This window comes from Lissotriton helveticus, chromosome 6 (assembly GCF_964261635.1).
Source record: "Lissotriton helveticus chromosome 6, aLisHel1.1, whole genome shotgun sequence".
Classification (NCBI taxonomy): domain Eukaryota; kingdom Metazoa; phylum Chordata; class Amphibia; order Caudata; family Salamandridae; genus Lissotriton; species Lissotriton helveticus.
The window spans coordinates 50,041,614-50,055,769 of record NC_136067.1 but is presented as its reverse complement, the minus strand read 5'-3'; the positions used below and the strand labels follow the sequence as shown (position 1 = coordinate 50,055,769).

At 47.6% G+C, this 14,156-nt stretch overlaps 1 protein-coding gene across 7 annotated transcripts in view; it reads left to right on the top strand.

Annotated features, from left to right (window-relative positions):
- The window catches only part of DNAH8 (dynein axonemal heavy chain 8), a 10,041,960-nt gene that overhangs the window by 4,056,451 nt on the left and 5,971,353 nt on the right, over positions 1-14,156 (top strand). For 6 of the 7 annotated variants that reach the window (XM_078647354.1, XM_078647356.1, XM_078647355.1 and 3 more), the window contains one exon: positions 2,391-2,453. The exons of the other annotated variant lie outside the window; for it this stretch is intronic. In XM_078647354.1, coding sequence (XP_078503480.1) covers positions 2,391-2,453 — 63 coding nt within the window. The remainder of the gene's footprint in view (positions 1-2,390; positions 2,454-14,156) is intronic. 7 annotated transcript variants of the gene reach the window in all.

Here is a 14,156-nt window from a genome sequence, read left to right as displayed (position 1 = left end):
TGGTATAGAGGCCCATTGGCTTTCTCGATATGCATATTTTTAACAGCGATGGGGTTATCCAGTGCTATTAATATCATAATGATGCATCTTTGTGTATGTGTATAGTTACATATTGATTGTAGTATAATGCTAACTGATGAGTCTAGATATCCATGATTCTACCATGCTGACTAGTTCTTTTTGATTGGTTCAAAATTGAAATGTGCGTTATGTACGATTGACACACATGTATAACACAATGAGTACATTTTATCATGTGAGTATGTACAACATTGATAAATGGCAATAAAAATAAAGATGGGAGCACACTACCTGACATTCCAGCAATCAGTTTGTCCCAATGAATAATGGTAAATGCAATGCATGATAACATTAGAGTTTCACCCTTACAACGCTGTCCCTCTCACACACGGGAGACTTTACCAGCTGCTTCACCGGATAGGGTGACCAGCAGTAACACAATCAAAGCTGGATGACAGCCATAACCCTCCGAATAGGGTCTCGCAATGATTAGAAGCTACATATTCTCAATACTTATCTGCATCACAGAATATAGAATCTGCTATGTTAGGAAACTTTAATGAAATGCAATTCTGCACTTTTTACCCTTGAGACCATCTACTACTATTTACCTTCCGGAAAAAAGTACAACTGACAATAAGGACCGTAATCATAGGAATTTAGTCCTGAAGAAGTCGCTGTGTACTTCATGGTAGCGACGAAACACGTGTTGGTTACGACTCTGTACCAAGGAACGCACAACAAGGACAATAAATCCTGAAACCACACAGAGCAGTGGATAAACAGAGTTTTTTCTTTCCTACACTCATTAATGTACTAACTTAATCTATGTACCACTAGCGTGTGCAGGGGGTCTTGGAGTTTCATGATAACACTTACTTCAATCATTAGAGTTTCACCTTTGTTGATTTAGCAACTGCTCCAGTGCTGTTTTCTGCCACATCATGCACTTTACCGCAAGAGATAAGTAAATACCTTGTCCAAAATCTCCACTCACAAATCTGGGTGAGCTTGGCACTCACAATCTGCCTGTAGAAAGGTTATTGGTGGTATGATGCTAAACTGTTGAAATTTGCTTTACCGTTAATTGTTTTATTATCACAGCAGTGAAAGACAACATTTAGGGGCCGATTCCGATTTGGTAAAATCCCCTACGAATCGCCGTACGGTGCGTTTTTCCCATACGAATCATACACCTTCACGTCCCCGTAAGTACTATGAAGTACGATCCGAATCCAATGCAGTTCTCCGTACGATTCGTACGGAAAACCGTATGACTCAATAATACGTACGAAGGGTACTCGGAACACGCAGTACGCGACGTCCATACGGATCAAAGCAGCATGTCCCGACCCAGCAAGTATGATTCGTCTCTTCAACACTCCGTACGACTCTTTTTTACAGGAACTGAAAACATCCGTAAAAGCTGGTTTCGCCTCGAACCGCGTACAAAACAGACCCCCCCAGGTACGGTGCGTACACCCCATGAATACAGGGGTACGGTGCGTAGGGGTATGGCGTATTGGAGTACGTTGCGTAGGGGTACGACGTATAGGGGTAGGGTGCATGGGTGTACGGTGCGTAGGGGAATGTAGTGTTGGGGTACGGAGTATGTGTGTACTGTGCGAATGGGTACGGTGCATAGGGGTACGGTGCGTACCCCCATGTATGCAGGGGTATGGTGTGTATGTGAATGTGTGGATCTCCATACGAATAGCTGATAATATGCTTTCCGTACGAATCGCGTTCTTGGTCCCCCGGTCCGGATCATACTTGTCGGGTCGTACAACATGTTTATGATTCGTACGGTTCACCTCGAGGGTCCGGTACGTACGGATTTTCAATTGTTTTTCGTACGGTTCGCACAGATTCGGACGTATTTCGGGAATACGAATAGTACTACGCGATTCGGACGGATTAGTACGATTCGTACGGAAACGGCTACAAATCCGAATCGCCGTACGGATTTGTTTCCCGAATCGGAATCGGCCCCAAAGTGATTAAGCCAAATTTTGGTTAACATGATAGACCATGCAAAAAATTTTGCACATTTCTATTGCTTAAATTTAAAAAAGAGCTGGACAAAAATCAGAAAGTTTAATTTATAACCATGATATTATACATATGAGATTAGACTTTAGGGGTTCCTAAGCACTGAATCTTATACCTTTTGCCTTAGTGATTGGTATTAAATAAAATAATTTTTAGTGTGTTCTGCCTGTGATTGCATTCTTGTGTAAGTAGTGTCTTGATAAATTATGTTTATTAGTTCTAGTAAAAAGACATTTTGAAATGAAAAGAACAAAATTAGATTATTTAAAGTTTGAATGTTTTGCTACAAACATTTATTGCTGTTATCTTTTATATAGGAAGGACCAATGGTTCCAAATATTCCACCGCAAGAAGCTAGTACAAGGTTACAGATATTCCAGGTAAGGAAAACTAATATAAATTGTTGGAACAGAAAAGTCCTCCATATTGTATCGTACATGCACCACTGTCCTGAGTGCCCCAACTGTACTGATGTCTGGTCCCAAATGCTGATTTTGTTGTCATAGAAATACATAGATCATGCATGCGCGCCATGACATAGGCCTGTCTCACCTATTGCAGTCTTGTTGGACTTGGAGGGGCTTCAAAGCGCTACTCTAATAGTGGGGGAAGGCTACTGGGTTAAGCAGGATGAGTGTGGTGGTGGTAGTGAGTCAGCAGGTCCTTCTTAACGTGTGCTACTGTAATGAAGCCTACTCTTTCAAAGTTCCTCTGTGTTGTGTTTAACTCACCCCTTGGCCTGCATCAGGTTGTTGTGAAGTGCTGCACTGACCAGGAGTGGTGTATCTCTGCTGGTGTTGAGTGTACCTGGGAAGGGTTCAATACACTGATAATGCAATATTGTACATTGTGTGCATGAAAGATGCATGCACTGGGTGTGTGTTTTCCTTTGAGTTGTACAATGCAAGAAGGATGTAATGTTGTGCAGTGTGTGCATGGTAAATTCATGTGTTGGCTGTATATGTGCCTCTGAGTGGTACTATAGATGAAAGGTATAGTGCTGTGTACTGCATGCATGATAAATGTATGTGATGGGTGTATGTGTGCCTATAGATCTGCGGTCTTCAATCTGTGGGGCGCGACCCCCAGGGGGGTCGTGGAGTCCTGGGAAGGGGGTCGCAGATTGTCAGTTTGCCTTAGTGGCGTCGGAGGCCTAATTCACACCGAGGGGTGAAAAACAACAAAGCCTCATTAACAAGTAAAAGGTCTTTTAAAGACCTGTGAAATACTCGGGTGCGGCTTTGTGTGTGTCTGTGAAGGTGTTTAAGCCCGGCTCACATACACGAGGGGGGGAGGGCTGGGGGCAGGGGAGGGTGGCTGGGGGAGGAGGCTGTAGCCCTTTGAGTTGCCTGTAAAGCACAAAGCACAAACCCTCATACCTGGCGCCTGTGCGGGAGAAATGTGCCTGAGAGTCTGTCCTTCAGGTGAGATGTTATAGCCTGTCCGCCCCCGCCCCCAGCAGGGAGGCACAGAGATGCCCTCCCATGAGGGAGGAAGAAGAAGGAAGAAGACGCAGAGAGATACTGACCCCCTACCCTCCCCCCGCGCTCTCCCCCATGAGAGAGGCACAGAAAAGGTGGGCGGATGAATGGATGAAAGGGTGGATGGATGAAGGATGGATGTATGGATGGATAAAAGGTTGCATGGATCATGATGGATGGATGTGTGAAAAGGTGGGTGGATGAATGATCAGTGAATGGATGGATGAAAGGGTGGATGGATGAATGTATGGATGTAAGGATGAAAGGGTGGATGGATGAAGGATGGAAGGATATGTGAAAAGGTGGGTGGATGAATGATGAATGGATGGATGGATGAAAGGGTGGATGGATGAAGGAAGGATGGATGGAAAGAAGGATGAAACGGTAGATGAAGGATGGATGTATGGATGGATAAAAGGTTGCATGGATGAATGATGGATGGATGGATGGATGGATGTGTGAAAAGGTGGGTGGATGAACGATGAGTGGATGGATGGATGAAAGGGTGGATGGATGAAGGATGGATGTATGGATGGATAAAAGGTTGCATGGATCATGATGGATGGATGTGTGCTAAGGTGGGTGGATGAATGATCGGTGAATGGATGGATGAAAGGGTGGATGGATGAATGTATGGATGTAAGGATGAAAGGGTGGATGGATGAAGGATGGAAGGATATGTGAAAAGGAAGGGTGGATCAATGGATGGAAGGATGAAACGGTAGATGAAGGATGGATGTATGGATGGATAAAAGGTTGCATGGATGAATGATGGATGGATGGATGGGTGTGTGAAAAGGTGGGTGGATGAATGATGGGTGAATGGATGGATGAAATGGTGGGTGGATGAAGGATGGATGGATGGAAGGAAGGAAGGATGAAACGGTTGATGGATGAAGGATGGATGTATGGATATATAAAAGGTTGAATGGATCATGATGGATGGATGGATGTGTGAAAAGGTGGGTGGATGAATGATGGGTGGATGGATGAATGGATGAATGAAAGGGTGGGTGGATGAAGGATGGATGTATGGATGAAAGGGTGGATGGATGAAGGATGGATGTATGGATGGAAGGATGAAAGGGTGGATGAAGGATGGATGTATGGATGAAAGGGTGGATGGATGAAGGATGGATGTATGGATGAAAGGGTGGATGGGTGAAGTATGGAAGTATGGATGGAAGGATGAAAGGGTGGATGAAGGATGGATGTATGGATGAAAGGGTGGATGGATGAAGGATGGATGTATGGATGAAAGGGTGGATGGGTGAAGGATGGATGGATATATGGATGGAAGGATGAAAGGGTGGATGGATGAAGGATGGATGTATGGATGGATAAAAGGTTGCATGGATGAATGATGGATGGATGTGTGAAAAGGTGGGTGGATGAATAATGGATGGATGGATGGAAGGGTGGATGGGTAAAGGATGGATGTAAGGATGAAAGGGTGGATGGATGAAGGATGTATGTATGGATGGAAGGATGAAAATGTGGGTGAATGAATGATGGATGGATGTGATGAGGTCTAACAGGCGCATTTATGGTTGTCGATAGTTGTTGATGATGAGGAGTACCAGTTTCTAGAAAATTTTGTAGGAAGGGGGTCCTTAAGCCTAAAAAGGTTTTACAAGGGGGGCTCGGCCTCAACAAGTTTGAAGACCTCTGCTATAGATGATATAGTACAGGAAGGATACAGTGCTGTACAGTGATAAGATTCCCACAAATTTAGCAGGAATTTGTTTCTGATTGATACATCTGCCTGTGGATTCCTCACCTTGGGCCCGATTCACAGAAGTAATCTGAGACAAAATCCTAAACTTACTACTTTTGGTATTCACAGAAGGCATTTAGTAGTAGTAAAGTTAGGATTTTGTCTTAAGTATGTCTTAAGTATGTCTTAAGTCTGTCCTAAGTTTGTCTTAAGTCTGTCTAAGTCTGTCTTAAATCAAACTTAAGACAAAATCCTAACTTTACTACTACTAAATGCCTTCTGTGAATACCAAAAGTAGTAAATTTAGGATTTTGTCTCAGATTAGTTCTGTGAATCGGCCCCTATATGAATATCCCCCGCGCCTGTGTCACAATGCCATGGCTCCGTACACGGCTCCGCATGACGTCACTGGAGCCATAAGAGGACCACACCCGGCGTGATGACGGCAGTTCCCTTTTTTCCGTGCTGTCAACGCTAATGGTTTTTTCTGGGACTCTCCATACTTCGACTGGATACTTTGTGATTTCATTTGTATCTAATTTCTTTTTTGTCATGTTTTCTCTGAGGAACTCGGGCTTTAAGCCCTGTAAAGAATGCGGGGGTCATATGTCAATTACTGACTCGCATGAAGATTGTCTGGTGTTTGTCTTCTGACCACGACGTCAAGGGCTGTTCTTCATGCAGGAAGATGACTCCTAAGGCTCTGAAGGAACGAGAAGCCAAGCTTTATATGGCCAAGGCAAGAATAGAAAAAAGGGGTCGGAAAAGGTCAAAGTCCAAGTAATCGACGTTACATGATTCCAAGAGGAAGCATAAGAAGAAGAGGAGATATGCTTCTCGACGTCGGTCATCGAAGGCTGTGGTGTCGAGGTCACCTTCTCTTGCTCCTCGACGTTGAGAAAAGGATTTTGTTTCCCTTTCACCTTCAGTGTCTCCTCAGGTGACTCTGGCTCATTCTCCATCATATAAAGGGACTCCGGAGCAGGCATCGATGCCGAGATTCTCACCGGCTCCAAAAGGTGTGTCGAATCCCGCTGATACAGAGGTTCCTTCGGCTCCGGCTGCTGCACCTGTGGCTCCTGTGACTCCGACTCCAGAGGAACCTCGTTCGGATCTCGACCTGGCTCAATACCCTCAGTTTCTGAATGCAATGTATTGCATATTCGCCAGGGCCTCGTACCCCTCTGGTGCACCTTCGGATCCCAAGGGTCCTATGGCATTTAATTTAGGTATGCCTCATCAGTATCATCAGGCCCCCTTTATGCCTTTCATGCCAGCGATGCCGTTCTGGCACTTTCCGGCTCCGAGGATGTCGACGCCGTTTGATCAGTCCCCGGCTCCATCCCGTGAAGCTTCTTGGATTTGATCGGTGCCGGTTACTGCAGTGGATCCTCCTTCGGCGCCACTCCTGGAGCCTTCGACACCGCATGTGGCGCCGCCGACGCCGCAACAGAAGATGCTCTCGAGGAGAGAAGCTCAGAGATTATTGGAGGAGGAGCAGTACCAGGCAGAAGAGAGGGAGGAAAGAGAGGTGTATGACACAGAAGATGTGTTTGAGGACTTGTGTGAGGCAAGTGGACTTGACACTTCTCCAGAGTGGGACTTTGCTTCTCAAGAGGCTTCCCCCTCGAAGGATGTTGCTCCTTATCACACTGTTATTAGGAAGGCTGCGGAACTTTTGGATTTGCAGCTTCCTATGGTGGAGTATAAGCTTAATCTTCTCACCGAAGTGCTTCATTCTCCGCCCTCGGTGGTTGAACTACTTTTACCCTTTAATGATGCACTGACTAAGCCAATCCTCGATGTGTGGCGCAACCCTCTTTTGGCTCCTGCGGTTTCAAGGTCAGTTTCAAGAAGATATAGACCTGCTCCTGAAGATCCGGTGTTCCTTTCTTCTCACCCCTCTCCTGAGAGTCTAGTGGTGCAGGCTTCTTGTTTGAAGCAATCTACAGGGGCTTTTTTTTGTGCAGGCTCCGGCCGATAGGGATTCCAAGAAGTTGGAGCAGTCTGCGAAGAAGGTCTTTTCTTCTGCTAGCATGGCACTGAAATCTACCAACGCCACTTGTCTCTTGGGCAGATATATTTATGCCCTAATGGACTCTGCCAAACAGCTTCTTCCTTTGCTCTGAAAACATTTAAGTACAGTAAAGCAACGGCAAGGTCTTTGGGTCTGCAGACTCAGACAAGAGATTATCGTTATAAGCGTTACTATGGCTTTGGGAAGGTTTTCTTTCAAGGTTACACAACAATGGAAACGAAACCCCTTGTACAAGAGCTACAGGGGTAGAGGCAGAGGTCGTCTTCGTAGATCTGAGTGTCAACCTTCTTCCTCCTCCTCCTCTACCTTCCCAACCCCTCCTGGTAATTCAGAAAAGCAGCCCTAGATCTGCCATCCTGGATCATGTAGATCCGGGGGAGGCCGGCTTACCCATTTTCTACAAGATTGGAAATTGATCACTTCGGACCTTTGGGTTTTCCGATCTGGCAGAAAATGGGTACGCCCTTCCCTTCAGGGAATTCCCTCCTCCTTACCCTCCTTGCCAATGGTTTTGCATGGAGGATCGTTAACTTTTCATTCAGAAGGAGGTTCTTGCCCTGTTACAATAGAGGTGGTTCCAGAGCAGGAAAGGGGTCAGGGATGCTACTCCCGGTATTTCCTTATTCCCAAGAAGGATGTCAGGTTACTTCCAATCCTGGACCTCCGAATTTTAGATCTATATCTCAAACAGGAGAGATTCAAGATGCTCACCCTAGCGCAGGTTCTTCAAGCGCTTCAGCAAGAGGACTGGATGGTGTCCATCGACTTAAAGGATACGTATTTTCACATCCCAATCCTGAAGTCGCACAGGAAGTATCTCCGTTTTACGGTTGGGTCGCAACATTACCAGTTTGCAGTCCTTCCGTTTGGTCTAACTACCGCACCTCGAGTCTTCACCAACTGGTGATGGCAGTGGTGGCTGTCCATCTCAGGAGGTCAGGAATCCTGGTTTTCCCCTACCTGGATGACTGGCTTTTGAAGGCAGAAGATGGTGCGTCATCATCTACAGGTTACAACCCAGCTGTTGTACAAATTGGGTTTTTCGATAAATGTACCCAAGTCTCACCTGGTGCCCTCACAGCGCAACCTGTTCATATGGGCAGTACTGGACACCACTGTATGTTGAGCTTTTCCGCCTCCGCAAAGGATTTTCGACATTCATGAAATTATTCCTCTGTTTTACAATGGAGTGGCTGTTCCAGTTCTGAAGGTCTTTCGCCTGCATGGTCTGTTCGATTCCTGCATCCTCTTGGTCAACCATGTACGCTGGCACATGAGGGCACTCCAGTGGTGTCTCCCTAGGCAGTGGTATCAGCACAATGGGGATCTCAGGGAGTCAGTCAGGATCTCCAGAGAAGCTGGAGCGGACCTGTCTTGGTGGAGGGCAATCTGTCTCAAGGAAAGCCTTTTCTTCTTCCTCCATCAGTGGCCACAGTGATAACGGATGCCTCTGCCCTAGGGTGTGGTGCTCATCTGGGGAATCTGGAGATCAAGGGTCTTTAGTCTCCAGAAGAAAAGTTGATTCACATCAACCTTCTGGAATTGTGGGCGATACGTTTGGCGCTCAAGGCCTTTCTCCCTTCCCTCCGTGGTCAGTCGTTTCAAGTCCTGACGGACAACACTGCTGCGATGTGGTATGTCAACAAACAGGGAAGAGTAGGGTCGTACCGTCTCTGCAGACAGGCGTTGCGGCTCTGGTCCTGGGCTCCGGACCATCAGATTTGTTTGATGGCAAATCATCTGGCCGGGGTGTTGAACGTGCGTGCGGACAGTCTCAGTCGGCAGTTCTAAGCTTCATTCTAAGGTAGGTCGACACATCTTCCAGACATGGGGAACTCCTTGGGTGAACCTGTTTGCCACTCTCGAGAATGCGCTCTGCCTATTATTCAGCAGTCTACAGTTTCCGAGGCAGGGAGCGTTGGGGGACGCTTTTCAGTTGAGTTGGAGCTCACAACTTCTTCATGCGTTTCCTCCCATACCCTTGATTCCTCGGGTTCTGAGGAAAATTCACCAAGACCGGGCCCAAGTTATATTGATTGCCCCGATTTGACAAGAAGAGTGTGGTACACAGATCTCCTTCACCTCTCGTCGCACCCTCCGTTCCGTCGCCCTCTCAGGGTAGACCTCCTCTCGCAATTGGAGGGGCAGGTTCTTCAACCCCACCTCCAGAGCTTGCACCTTCATGCCTGGAGAATTAATGGGGCAATCTGAATTCTTTTTCCCTCCCGCCTGATGTGGTGGACGTTATTTTATCGTCCAGGCGACACTCCACCAAGTCTATCCACTCCTACAGGTGGCCTACATTTGTTAAATGGTATGGAGAGAAGTCTGTTGATCCCTTGAATGCTCATCTTTCTGTTGTTCTTTGTTTTTTGCTTCATTTGGCCCAGCGGGGTTGTACTGTGGCCACTGTTTAAGGATATTTGTAGGCTTTGTCAGCATTTCTTTTTTTGCCTGATCGGCCGTCTCTTTTTAAGTCTCCAATAGTTTTAAGATTCATTAAGGGGCTTACTAACATGTTTCCACCCACTCCTTTTATTATGCCCCAGTGGGATTTCAATCTGGTGTTAACTTTTTTAATGGGTTCCATGTTTGCACCTATGCATAGTTGTCCTTTGAGAATGCTTACATTCAAGACAGTTTTTCTTGTGGCTATCACTATGGCTAGGAGGGTGAGTGAGCTTCAGGCTTTGAGTTCAAAACCGCCTTTTCTGTCCATACATGCTGAAAGGATGGTGCTCAAGTGCTTTTCTACCTAAGGTGGTAACTCCCTTCCATCTAGGACAGTCCATTACCCTCCCTTCTTTCTATCCTCCCGCTCACCCTTCCAAGGAGGAGGAGAGGCTTCATTGTTTGTACCTAAAGAGGGGGATCAGTTTCTATTTGGATAGAACAATGGACTTCCGTCAGGATGATCAGCTCTTTGTCGGCTATACTTGACGTATGAGGGGCAAGGCAGTGCACAAGCGCACTTATCCGGATGGATCTTCTTGTGCATCAAGATCTGCTACTCCCTGACTGATAAGGACCCTCCTGAAGGCATTAGAGTTCATTCCACCAGGGCTAAATCATCTACTTCTGCCTTGTCCAGGGGTGTTCCTGTGTTGGACATCTGTAAAGCCCCCAACTTGGGCCTCTTTCCACAATTTTCACGAAGAATTACTGCTTGGATTCCAAGGTGAGGAGAGACGGCCATTTTGCGCGCTCTATTTTGTAAGACTTTTTGGTATAGAAAGATGGACACCCTCCTCCGGAGGTTGGACTGCTGTGGGATTCTATTCATAAGGTGAGGAATCCACAGGCAGATGTATCCATCAGAAGAACAAGTTACTCACCTTCGGCAACACTTTTTCTGGTGGATACAGTATTTGCCTGTGGATTCCTCACTGACCCACTCGCCTCCCCGTTGTTCACCCTTTTATACCTTAAAAAGAGGTATTGGTTGATTTGATGATTTTATGTAGTCATTATGTATTACCTCTATTTGTCTATATGTGGACTTATTTAAAATGTGAGCTTTCTTTGCTTTCTTATTTCAATTTACACTGAGTGTATTTGTGTCAATTCTCTGTAGTATGTATGCATTGTCTCTATGTTTGGTCTGCCAGTTTTACCTCGGTGGCAGGGAAAAAATTGGTGGAACTGACGTCATCACGCCAACGTGGTCATCTTATGGTTCCAGTGACGTCATGCGGAGCCGCGTGCGGAGCCATGGCATTCTGACGACCTCGTCGGCGTGGGGAGCTAGGAAAAATTTCCGCCATATGCTGGGGCAGGGGATATTCATAAGGTGAGGAATCCACAGGCAGATACTGTATCCACCAGAAAAAGCGTTACCGAAGGTAAGTAACTTGTTCGTTAGGTCGAAATAATTTCACGATATAGAGACTTAGTCTACTAATATCATCAGTAAATGTTGGAGTTTGGCTAGCTCACAGTATCACATCTAAATCCCTAACCTTTCAGAGTTATAGATATTACTGGAAAGATCAAACACTCTGATTCCCAAGGAATAAATGGAAACATATCTAACCCTTTCGTTTATAACTTTTGTATGTCCAAAGTGTTGCACAGAAAAGATAGGAGACTATATCTTTGAATATTTATTGAAAAGATCTTATCCTTGTAAATAAAAAAATAAGCTGTGATTATTAAGCAGATGAAATACATAATTGTTATCAGCATTATTACAATTCATAATTGTTCCTAATATCTGTAAGAGACTGTAGTAATAGATTCCTTACCTTTATGATTACCCCCATGCGTCAGACTGGCTCTGGAGATTTTTCTTTAGCAGTACCCATGCGCGTCGGTAGGTGGCATTGTGGACTCTGTATCCGTCGTCGGCGTCGCAGTCGCCGGGATGACATTGCAGTATCTACTTAGATGCCAGCCCTGCGCGTTGTCAGTTCTTTATTTTTCTGCGCCAGCCAGCACAGATCCGGAGAGAGCTTGTCCCTTAGTCACTTTTTGACCAACCTTTTTTCGACTTTTGGCACCGCCTTTTGTGAGTGTCCGACTCCTGGTAGAACAAGGGATGTCCAATCGTCAGACCGGCTTTAAGCCTTGTGACTCCTGTCACAAATTAATGTCCATGACAGATCTGCACTTCGTGTTTCTCTGGTGCCTGAAGCGCGACCTCGACCGAAGTTGTACTCCGACTGCTGGGCCATGAATCCGAAGTCTTTATGGGAACAGACCTGAGAGAGCTTGGAGGCCCGGCAGTCCGCTCCGCGTCATTTGACGTACCGGTCGAGAGAAAGGTCTCGGGACTGATCGTGGAGCCACCACCACTTGTCATGAAGTCTTCACACGACTCGGGTAAATCGAAGCACAAGAAGAAGGCGAAGAAGCACAGTTGCTCTTTGCCTTCTCCCCATCCGTTGGCCGACGTGAGGCTGGTCCCAGAGCATTGTCACTCTCCAGCAGCCTGCTTCTGGGACGGCTCCACGATTCAATCCTTTTCCCGGAGCTGGAGCATCCCCTGCCCAGTTTCAAGCTTTTTACAAAGCCCTTCACATATCACTTTTGGGCAGCCCGACTCTGCTGGCGTGCCTTCTGGCTCGCTGACTCGACTGTGGGCCCTGGGCCTTCGATGCTGGTGGCTTCAAAGGCCCAGGGCCACTAGGGCACCAGAGGGCCCTAGTGGATGCAGGCCTGGATCCAGATCGACGCCAGTCAGCCTCATGGCTCCTTCCCCGGCGCCAAATCCAGTGACGATGCCCCTGGTGCCGCTTGTGCCCCTAACCGGCCCTAGCCTCACCCCTTAGTTCGACAAGGCTCCGGACCAATGCCGCTCAACATCATTTCCAGCGCGGGAAGGTACGTTTGTACCGCTGTTCGTTCCTGGTGAATAGCAGCCAAAGGTGGGTGAGAAGGGCTGGGAGGGGTCAGTAGACCCTTTGGCTTACCAGCTTGAAGAGCCGGACTGGCAAGAGGAACTGGGTGATGCCAGTGGTCTGGATACCCCCCCAGACCTTGGCATGCTCTCCCCCCCCCCACAGGCTGCAGAGGAGGGAGCTTCACACGCAGTGGTGTTGCGTAGGGCGGCTGAGGCCTTGGGCCTGGTGCTTCCTATGGTGGCAGTCAGGACTAACCTCCTGACAGAGGTGCTTCAACCGTCAGTGGCCTCTTCGGACCCCTTTCTGCTTTTTAATGAAGCTCTTACCAACATCCTTCTCGGCACTTGTTCCAGCCCCAGCACAGGGGCTCCTATGGACAGGATGATTGTCCAAAGCCACTCCCTGGCCCCGGTAACCCGCTTTTCCTCCCCCAACACCCTACCCCCGAGAACTTGGTGGTTCAAGCCTCGTCCTCAAAGGTGCATTCCCTACTGCTCCCCCAGATAGGGAATCAAAGCAGTTGAACCACCGTGGGAAGAAAATATTTTCTTCCGCCATCTTAGCGCCACGGGCGGTGAACACTGCATGCGTCTTGGGCCGTTATACCCATACAGTGTGGAATACGGTTGCGCATGTGCTGCCACAGTGCCCAGAGAAGGCCTGGGCCATTCTCACCTGCACAGTGGCAGCTAAGTTCACCATTAGGTGTGGGCTGGACACCGCCGACTGGGCGGAACGGTTTCCACGTCAGTAGCTTTGAGGCGCTTTGCCTGGTTGAGGACATCTGGTTTCTCTGGGATGTACAATCCACCATTTTCGACATGCCCTTTGATGGCCGTCGCCTGTTTGGTGACAAGGCGGACTCTGCCCTTGAGCGTTTCAAGGATTCTAGAGCTACGGCCAGATCTTTGGGCCTCGCAGCAACTTCTCGCCCCACGCAGTCTGCCCTTTATGGCTACGGAAGGGGTGCCCCACCACGTTCCACCCAATCTTGCCACAGGGCCACGTAAGCTACCCAGCCTATGCATGGCCTCGGACGTGGGACCCAGCGACGCGGGTCTGGGTTTCAGTGCACCCATAACCCTCCTGCAGCAGCCTCCAAACCCTCCTAGTCTGACCTTTCAGGGCCACCAGAGGCCAGTAGGTGGCAGGATTCGCCATTACCTCCCCCACTGGCAAAACATCACATCGGACAGGTTGGTTTTGCAAATAGTTTGAAGGGGCTACTCCCTCCCCTTCAAGACTACTTAGCCCTCTATGCCACCATCCTTCCATCGCATGTCGGATTAACACTTGACCCTTCTCCTTTAGGAAATTGCGTCTCTCTTGGCCTAGGGAGCCATCAAAAGGGTCCCGGTGCCAGAAAGTAGGTCTATTCCCACTACTTTCTGGTACCCAAGAAGTACAAAGGCCTGCGTCCCATCTTAGAGCTCAGGGCCCTCAACCGCTTCCTTCGGCCGGAGAAGTTCAAAATGCTCACATTGTCTCAGGTCCTGTCTGATCTC